At 38.7% G+C, this 10466-nt stretch overlaps 1 protein-coding gene across 1 annotated transcript; it reads left to right on the forward strand.

Annotated features, from left to right (window-relative positions):
* Window positions 1-4588: 4588 nt before the first annotated feature.
* On the forward strand, window positions 4589-7415 carry TOMM20 (translocase of outer mitochondrial membrane 20 homolog (yeast); the record flags this gene model as incomplete). The annotated part of the gene is made up of 4 exons (XM_010022935.1): window positions 4589-4635; window positions 5337-5418; window positions 5701-5843; window positions 6913-7415. Coding segments are annotated over 4 exons (317 nt in total), but the record flags the coding sequence as incomplete, so codon positions are not given.
* Window positions 7416-10466: the final 3051 nt, after the last annotated feature.

Raw genomic sequence — 10466 nt, forward strand, 5'->3', positions numbered from 1 at the left:
CCCGGCGGGGCTGAGCTGGGCGCCTCTCGGTATCGCTTTGGCTGAGCCAGGGGAAGGGTCCTCCTTGCCGGAGCGGTTTTTATTGCAAGCTGTGTAGTTACTGGGTGACTCGGGGTTTGTGCATCACAGCCTTCGCTTGGAAATAGCTCGTATTCCACCCCCCACCCCCTTTTTTTGTTTGTTTGTTTGTTTTTAAATCTTGCCATCCCACACGCTCAGCCATACCATTGTGGCCACTGCGGTTACATGATGACGTTTATAAAAGGATGTGATCTCTTACAGTGGAGTTGTTGCCGGGGTAAGGCAAGAGCCAGGAGCAGCCCTCAGGTATTTAATTGCTGCATTCTTAACCCTCCTGGCAGCTCTGTTATTAGCTTCCAGGATAAGAATGAATGCCAGAGAAAATTGTTGATTAATCCAAAATGTAGAGCGCTTCTCCCGTGGCTCTTCATTATTTCACATCTTCAACATTTATCTAAGTGTTTTAATGATTAGTCAAGGTTTTAAATGCAACTGTAAGCCTGAGTACTCAAGGTGCTCTGATTCATCTAAGGTGAATGAATCGTGAGAAATATTGTTGGATTAGATGACCTTTGAAGGTCCCTTCCAACCCAGAATATTCTGATTTGTGTGGTAGGTTGTTTCTATCATGGGAATATGTATAGTATTCCTTTTGATAACTAATCTTAAGATAAATTACCATTAAGGTAAACTTTCCCAGCAAGTAAACATAACGTGATCAGCAGTTTTTTGGATGGAAGAGTCAGTAATGAGATGGGTTAAGAATTACTATTTACCTCATGATGTTTGAACTTAACTTACAGGCTTTGATTCTGTCTTAATGGTTTGAATTTGTTGGGTGACCAGCGTTGACGCTTCACAGAGTATTAATTTGGCTTTCTGTCAGCCATTCCACAGCAAGTTATGTCTTTCAAAGACTTCATCTGAAGGTCCTTGCTCATTTATGCAGCATGTTAGACACACACTTGTGTGTCTTCCAAGTAATTTTTGCCCTGCAGTGCAAGTCAAGTCATTCACTGTGAATTTTTAAGTATCCTAAACTGGCATGTGCTTGTCTTGCACAGACACAATTTTTGGCAGTATAATATTCTTTATATGATGTTAAATATGTACTAAGGGAAATACTGGATTATGTAAGATTTTTGCAGAAGCACTGAAAATTATTTTTGCAACCGATGGTTTTCATTACCTGAGCTTCTATCCAGTAATGTTCTGAATAAACCTTAGACTTGCTCTGATTAAGAGCTAACAATTTCTTTAAAATGGAAAATATCCATTGTGGTTTGGTAGGGAATGGCTGTGTTGTTAGGAGGACGTCACTGTATGACTTGTGATCCTTGGATGTGATACACTGGGCTGCTTTTAGTTTTCAGGCTTTAGATAATATTAAGGAATTTGGGTTTACTTTTAGTACTGTAACTGATTCTTCAGTATGGATGCTTCTGTGGTGGTGCCAGCTACCTGATTATTATAGCACTTTTATTGTTGGATAGCAGGGCCGAGGCTGTAAAATATTTGACAAGAAAAGGTCCAAAGCAGCAGCCAGTTGCAGTTCTTTAGCTGAAGATACATTGCTCCTTGAGCAATAGTAGGGGGTGTTTGATGAAGAAATGTAGAAACCACCTTTACAGCAGATCTGTTCCACTAACATTCTTAGGATAAGATTGTTTTTCAGTCTTCGTGATGCAGTGTCACCAAAACTTGGGGAGGATGCGAGATCCAATATGTCAGGGGATTGCCTGGCATATTTGGTCAAGCCCACGCTGACAAATGAAGAACCAGGGTTGTTTAGGTTTTTTTTGCCATCCCAGTTACATTGTACCTCTCTTCCGGCTGTGTTAGGATCAAAGTTCGTGTTGCAAAGGCTCATCATGAAAATGAGGCATTCAGGTTTCAGGGAACAAAAATGAAATTCCTGGGAGGCTTGAAGAGCTGCTGGACTCCAGTTTTCCAGAGGTCTTAATCTTATTAACTTTTTTTGCCTTTTTTAGGTTTTGGTGTTGCTAGTTCAGGGAGGATGTCCATATTTAATCTTGGGACCAAAAAAATAGCAAAGCAGTAAACATCTGGAGCTGCTTCCACAGCTGTATTTTGAAATAAGATTTTAGTTGTGTTTACTATTTGTGTTCTGGAATGTATAAATCAGAACTGTTCTGTATGCAAATGTAAAGACAGACACAATTTCTGACCATCCGGAACTTTGCTTCAGAGGACCCTCTGCCTGGACTGCTGAGCGCAGGGAGAGCTGTGGGCAGACTTCACAGATGGGAGTGGAAGATGTAAACGGCTTTCTGGTCGTTTCTCTCCTTTGTGGGGCGGGCTGTGAAGCTGCCGGGGCAACTCGGGGCTTTTCATAACGTGTGCCAGTGTGACAGGTTATCCATTGCTTCGTGTTGGAAACTTGCTCTGCATCTACAAAGAGCTGTGCCTGAAGGCCCTGAAAGTCATGTGCAGTTTGAGAGTTGCAGTTTAGCTTTCTGTTCTGGATGGATGCACATGCATTACGGTGTTAACTAGGATTTCTTCAATGAAAGAATGCACTTCCCCTTTGCTAAATATGATAAGGGCTTTAGAAAGGAGGGAAGTTTTTCTTGGAGGTCCTTGAGGGAATTAAAAAAAAAAAAAAAGGTGTGGGTTTTTTTTTTTTCGTTTGGTTGGGTTTTTTTGTGGATTTAGTTTTATCCCTAAAGCCATTACTTTTTGCTTATGCAAGTTACATTGGTAGTGCTACCAACCAGTATGGGAAGAATTCCTAAATAGCTTTTAGAGCTATATTTGTTTTGGGTTTTTGTGTGTGAGTTTTTTTGGGGGGTGGTTGGCAATTGTATTAACTAGTGGACTTCTAGAGAGACCTGTAAAAACGTATTAAGAAGAGGGAGAAAAACTGCATGGTAATCAGAACTTGAAAGATTCTGTAGGTCAGTGTTCAGTTTTAAAATGTTGGCAATTCTTCTCATTACTATTTTCAGGTTAAAGTGTATGTTACCATATGTGATCAGTGGCCAAAAGCTTTTATTAAGTAGTTTCAGTTACCAGCATGTCTTTTTTTCTGTATCTGAGTCCTTAACCTGGTAAGTGATATCTGTCGTGTTACTTTAGAAGATGTTATAGTCTCAGCAAGAAAACAGAATTTCCTCCTGAAAACGATGTGCAAACATGCAGCTGTTGCTCTTTGTACTTTTCACTGATGTTTTCACTGAATGTGCTATGATTGCAGTGTGGCTTGTTTTGATTGTGAAACATTTCACATGCTACTTTTTTCTTTTTTTATTTTATTTTAAGGTTCTGTGTATGAGCAAAGCTGGTTTGCCTGGTAGCACACTTTAAAGTTTTGAGCAAACTAATGCTTAAAAAACCTTGGAGTGAGCTAACTGAAGGCACAAACTTTGAAGAAATATATATTCTTTAATATTGAAAATGGCCACAATGGTAAAATTACAGAACACTACAGTTCTGTATGACACATTTTCTGGACATGAATTGTAAATTAATGTACACAGGTCAGTAAGTTGTAGAAATTCAGGTGCAAAGAGTTACTGAGGTATTGTAGAAGGTAAAAGGGTGATCCATGTAGCTAGAATGTGAACTCCCTTTATATAAAGAACACTTGATCTTGTCCATAGATTCCCCATGATACGTTATCACTACTGGGAAATGGTATTCTTGAATGTCTGCATCGTGTGGACAATTGCAGATTTTTAACTCATCGCCATTAAAACTGCTAAGTCATATCTGGAACTATTGCCAGCTTGTAAAATTGTTGTTTAACCAGAGGAGGTATTTTAAAAGTTATATTGGTGTGACTGTTCCAGGCGATGAACTGATGAGTTACAAAAATTACTATTCTCGGTAAATCAGTATTACTGTAATTATTCTTTCTTGTATGAATAGCTGCTACTATAAAATACCTTTCTACCTGCCCAAGTGCATTAAAAGCAAACTGCATATAATTTTAATTGCACCAGTTTTTCTGGAGTGGCGCAGTTTTATGTTGCAGACCAAATTTATGCCTTCGAGTTGGGCAATTAAATCTGTATATGTTTGCTTTCTTCGGATCTCAGAAGTGTAGACTTTAGGATTGCTCTTGCTGTGGGATGATGAGATTCTGCCACCTGTTTAGTTCCCAAGGCTTTGCTGTAAAGCAGCTGGGAAGGTACATTTACGTACTGTGACCTGCTATCGAAATTAGATACCCATGACCTATAGGCAGTGTTTCTGTGTTTTATCATTGTTAGAAACCATGTGGAGAAATCCTGTATTACTCTAATTCTCTTCCCTTCTTCATGCCTCTAGTGCATGAGGCCCTGCACGGTTGGTGTTTACCATAGCCAGCAGGAGGAAAATTGCCATTTTGACTTGTTTTTCTACTGCCAGCCCTCTCATTAGACCTCTAAAAGATACTCTGTTGCAGAGAGTGGGTTGCAGTCTTGTGTTCAATCTTCAGTATCTGGAATATGTTATCAGTTTCTTATTTTGAAAATAACTTTGATTTGTTCAGTTTCAAACTGTAATCTGAAGGCTTTTTTTAATTGCACATTAAAAATGTAAGATGTTTTTATTCTTACAGGAAGGAAGAAACAGAAGCTTGCCAAAGAGAGAGCAGGGCTTTCCAAGGTAATACTGTGTTCAACAATGCAGCGCTGTTTTGAAACATGTTTAATTTGTAGTATTTGTAAGAATTGTCTAAAGGTCTCTTTTGATGTCAGCATTAGAAACACTTCTGCAAATGTGCAGTCTTTAGTTTCCTTAATGCTTGTAAATGGTTGTTCCTTTTTTGTGTCAGATAGAGGCTAGACACTGCAACATTTACTGTGTGATTTGATGGTGTCTTCCTCTTTATTATGTACAAGGACTTTGCAAACTTAAGTATCGTTGGTGTGATATACCTATTAGGGAACTTGATAGCTTTTTGCTGTAATTATTTGATTTCTCTTTCCTTGTTGCTGATGGATCCTGCAATAAAAGATAGAATTGTCTTAACCAATTCTAAGAAATATAGTTGTGATAGGCATGACACACCTTCAAGTTTATATTTGCTACAAAATTGTGAACTTGATAAACTGAGTAGCAGTATTTCAGGCTCTGTCTCTTTACAGATTTGTGATGTGGTGACATGAGACCTGAGTGATTTTCAGAGACATTCTCTGTACATTTAACTTAGTGGTGACACTTCTAATTTATGAGCTTTTTTCCTAGTTTCAGTGTACAGTATGGTTGTGTGTGTGTTTGATTTCAGTTGAGAATGAAAGTTTCTGTTAGTTTGTCCCTTAAACATCAGTTAAAAAGCAACTTCAGCTTTACCATGTGTGTTATAGTTGCCTGATCTGAAAGATGCTGAAGCAGTTCAGAAGTTTTTCCTTGAGGAGATTCAGCTTGGCGAGGAACTACTAGCTCAAGGTAATAACATATTTATTTTTTTGAAGGATAAGTTGTAAAAGAATTTTTCTTTACCTTTGCTAGAAGATGATTTTTATATATTAAGATCTTTTGGGGAGTCAAATTCACCTAGGAAAATCTGTTTACTTTTTTCTAACCTTCTGTGTTCAGAAGATCCAGCAAGGGAGGAGGAAAGAAAAGTGTGTATTGATTCTCAGTAATTTAATCTACTGTTGATGGATGTTTTATGTAAATACAGTATGGAAGAAGTTTATTTTCAAAACACTATGATTTGTTATACAGGTGAATATGAGAAAGGTGTTGATCACTTGACCAATGCCATTGCTGTGTGTGGGCAGCCGCAGCAGCTACTACAAGTTCTACAGCAGACTCTACCACCTCCAGTGTTTCAAATGCTTCTAACTAAGCTCCCTACAATAAGCCAGGTATGTGAAATGTTCCCTGTTGGTTTGATTTGAAAATAATTGACCTACTTCTCTTATCCACTACGTCAGTCTTGAGTGTCGTTTTTTGTATATGTTCAGTTAGATTAAAAGAAGCTTTTTTTTTTTCACTTGAAATATTGAAAAGTGTATGTGAAAAACACCATGTAGCATTAATAGCAAACAGGGTAAAACAGAAACACAAAACTTCTCTCACGTGTGGGGTATGCAAAGCTCTCTTCAAATAGAGATGTCTGACTGCAGCTCTGGTACTATAAGCGGACTCCCTGTTTCCTACGTACAGGTTGGGGGCTCAGAAAAGCAGTAACTTTCTTGCACTGGGTCTTGAGTTTTCTTTTTAAAAATTCTATATTTACAAGTACCTGTAAGTGCTGTAAAAGTCTTTTAGAATTAGTCTGTTGCTTTTGCTAGCGTGTTGCTTTTGGGCCACCTATAAGCACAAAATGTTAACTAGCACCAGAACATGACAGATTTGGAAGCTTGGCAGTTTCCCTGTGTATAAAACTCCCTCCTTTTTTAGCTTGCGTACTGTCTAGGAAATGTTAAAGTTGTTGATATGCCAGCAGGTGAGTCTATTGTAAAATAAATGGTATGTTTTATGTCCTTGGAAATGCAAGGATACTCCCTAGTGGTGTTACCTCACATAAAGCAGAAACTCAGTGCTGTGCATCAGTCAGCTCTCTTTACAGCTCAGGGCTGGTTACGTTTCGGTTTAAGGTCCATATAGTTAGCTAAAACACGAGATGTAAAGGTCTAGGAAACAATGGTGAAAAATGTTTCCTTAGAGAACAGTGACAAAAACCACACAGAGGTCATCACTTGAGGCTGATAGGATATTATTTGACTTCAACTTTGCTAGGCATTGCACAGTATGTAATTTCTGCAGAACTGACTTCAAACACTTATGTCAAGTAGATTACCATTTTTAACATTAATTGGTTTGCTCAGTAATTACACTGCTTAATGTTCAGTGTAAAATTACATTGCTTGATAATCAGTTGCCTGCTGTCCATTTTATGTAATTGTGAATGAGTTTTTCTCCTTCTTACAGAGAATTGTAAATGCACAGTGCTTGGCTGAAGATGATGTTGAATGAGGTCACACCACAACAGGGGGAAAAAATGTTTTCTTACCCCAGAAGATGAGCATCACTAGGGGCATAAAGGGGCAAGAATAGTAGTTAATGGACTGTACCACATCGGGTTCTACCAGAGTTAAAATTAACTTTGTGTAGGTGGGTTTCGCAGGATTTTATTTATTATCCCAGTGAAAAGTGTATTTTGATAAGAATTCATTTTATAAATACACTGTGTTGAGTTATCAAAGTATCACTAACTTCATTATTATTAAAATATGCAGTTGTAATGTTGTACATATAAAGACATAAAACTACGACCTATTAAAAACCCAATGCTCATTTTTGAAAAAACAAGGTTATGGCAATAAAGATTTATCTGCACTTGTGTGTCCCTATAGTACTACTTTAAATTTCAGAACATCTGGGTGTCAGAGCAAATGATCTAAAAATAACATTAAAATTTATTTTAATGTTAATGCTGGTCTTTCAATGCTTTTAAGTTTAAAACCTTGTGTCAGTTCCTGAGCAGATAGATGTGTGATCGTTTAAAAAGTAACCGATCACCTTAGAAAGAGATGCAAATCAGAATGAGAATAGATGGCTGGCTGCAGAAAGAATGACAAATCGATTTGTCAGGAACAATAGCATCTAAAGTGATGCAAGTCAAAACTTCCTCTGGCAAACATGAAAGCTCTGTTAATGCAGGTGTCTGAAATAAAGCTGTTTGGGATAGAACCTGGGGCAGATTGTAAGAGAACGAAGGCTGGAGTTTTTTGAAAACTTGAAACCTTTTTGTGAGATAGGCAGTTAGCATTTCAGTCTCTAGTCTTCAAGACCATAGAAAATGGTTGTTAACAGTCTTTGGCATTTGTCTTAAGAAATGAAATCGCACTGATAAGGTAAGATGATGATATCCCCTGGCTAAACTAGCTAAAGCTAATGGATTTAGAAAGATGTTGTAAAATCTTGGTATGGTATGATAGCATGAACTTGAACTTAGGTAAGTTTTCCTTTGCCAGTGAAGAGGAGGCAAGTAATATACAGGCTCAAGTGAGTAACAGAAGCATACTTCTGAAAGCAAGTTTTCCATGGATATGGTGTTCTAAATGTCAAACCAGATTGGCTTCTACTGTTCTCTGGTTTTGTGCTATCGCCACTCATTTGGCAGAAGAAACAATGAAAAATGCTGCTTTGTATTTTTGGTGTGGTGGCTTGTTTTAACTTAAGGAGGAAAAGGAGAATTCCTTGAGGTGTCTGACGTTCAGAACGGCTGATAGTTTGTGCTGATGATGCCGATACAAGGTACTAGGTGGCACAGTCCAAGTAGAAGCGAGATACTCAGAGAGCACTTTAGCCAACATTCCCATCTGTCACTGTCTTTTCAGCCTGGTGTAAGTTTCCGTAAAGTCAGATTCTTCCAAACCGTAGGTCTCAGTGTTTCAGAAATAGCCTTGCACAGATCTTTCAAGAGGTTAAACGGATAGTTCATGGTCGGCTAACAATCAAGTACCCGAGTTTGGGAGCAGAAATCACTCTTACTGAATCAGTCTGCTTAGACAGTTTGCCATGGGAGTGAGATTTCCCCTTTAACTCCTTGAAAACACAGTTTCTTAAGATTTGAGGTGCTGTTGAATGATCCTGTAATGCAACAAATGCTGAAGTTAGTGGCTGGTACAAACAAAAATGTCATGAACAGCTGGCTGTAGTTCAGTCTTCGTTGTGCTTGAATTGTTCAGGTAGCATAAAGGAAAGCTCAGTAGCCATAATCTTCAGGTGACAATGGCTGGTGTGCTCTTTTCATTTTAATTTGTTTTAGAGGGACAAAGTTATTCTGTACCTAGAAAACAGAAGAAAAGCACTGAAATTGGTGAAGGGTCTACTATTTTTAATGAGTACATTGAGGCTTTCTGGAGTTCTTTAACCCTTACAAGCAAAAAATAAGAATTCATAGGTTATGCTGACAGACTGTTGGCATATTTAACTGCTGTCCTTGCTGGTGGTGATTGCTTCAGCATAGTATCTTTTTGGTTCAGCTTTTAGTGTTGTCTTAAAGTAAATCCAACTCTCTTCCACCCTGCCTTGAAAAACAAACCCAAACAGCATAAGACAGAGGTGGCACCCTTCCTTCAAACCTGAACAGTTTTCTACACTCTGATACAATGTCAACAACTTGGAAGTCACAGTTCAGTTTACAGAAAGCTCTTCTGAACAAAATTATGTTTTAGCAAAGCTGGATGTCAATTCTGATTCCGATGGAAGACTTGATGATAGTCTGTTTGTGTCTACAAATGATCATTGCTTTAATAAACATCATAGATACACATTACTTTAACCTCTTTTAGTTTTCTTGATCCTGAAAAGTCAGATGCAGACAAAATTTTAGGTAGCTTAGGTTTAAATGTAGTCTTAAGTATAAATTTGTTCTCATATTTGATTACCCAGAAGTACCTGGTTAGTATGCTAGAGCAAACTCTGATACCTGTTTTCAGTGCCTTGGCTAATCGTGTGGGAATGTTGAATCCTTTTAACAAGCCTTAAGGTGGTTTCTTTAGTCCCCCCTCCCCCCATCTCCTGATGAAGCTAGTAACTTACAAACTGTGAAGACCTGAGGATATTGTCTGGAATGAGAATTGGCTGTTGCTCCAGCAGTGGCAGGCTGGCACTGGTGTAGCTAGCATGCACAGCACACAGATGTAGGAGGCTGTAATTTAAGACTGGTTTCAGACATCAGCAAAGCGCAGGTCAGTGGAAGTGCAGTGGTAACGATGGATGTATTGCGTCAGTTGCAGCAATGCCGTTGTGTTAGCTGTGCATAGTACTGTGTGTTACCTGTGCAAATTAAAAAAAGGTGGAAGTGGGCCATTCCAGTTGTGCATTCGCTGCTCCTGAGCTCTGTAATCTTAGTTTACTGCAGGTAAAACTACTAATCTTTTTCTCAGAAAGTGCAGTCTTCCCTTCTGTGGTGCTCCAAGGACAAGGCACTTGATTCCAGCACTAAGAGGATTTCTCATAAAGGAAATTGGAGGTCTGTTAGTTTTATGTTGGGAAGTCTCCTAGCATCAGTTACGAGCTTCTCGGGCAGCTTTTATAGAAAAACCTTAGCTAGTTTCATGATCGTGCAGGACTACCTTTGATGTCTCACCATTAAGTTTTGTAGATAATGGAATCGAATCCAAAACCAGGGTGATCAGGCACACACTGAATCATCTGGCACTAATTTCCTTACCCTGGGGGATGACGGAATATTATTGTTGCCGTTAACTTGAAAAATGGAGAAGTCCCAGCCCTGCTGTGTAGGAGGCCAGCCAGCCATCATCAAAGCAAAGCTCCAGCTATTTGTGCACCCAGAAGAATCTTTCTTAAGTTTCATTTGTACATCTGTCGATGGTGTGTTTAAAGTCCCTTAGGCTGAACAGTGGCCCTACATGACCGTTGTGTTAAAATTAACATGAGTTAAACTTCAAGGGTATCTTTGAAGTGGTCACTAAGTGCTTTTAGTGAGTGTTTCAAAGGCATGTGGTGCTGTA

Source organism: Nestor notabilis, unplaced genomic scaffold, assembly GCF_000696875.1.
Source record: "Nestor notabilis isolate BGI_N333 unplaced genomic scaffold, ASM69687v1 scaffold31769, whole genome shotgun sequence".
Lineage (NCBI taxonomy): Eukaryota > Metazoa > Chordata > Aves > Psittaciformes > Psittacidae > Nestor > Nestor notabilis.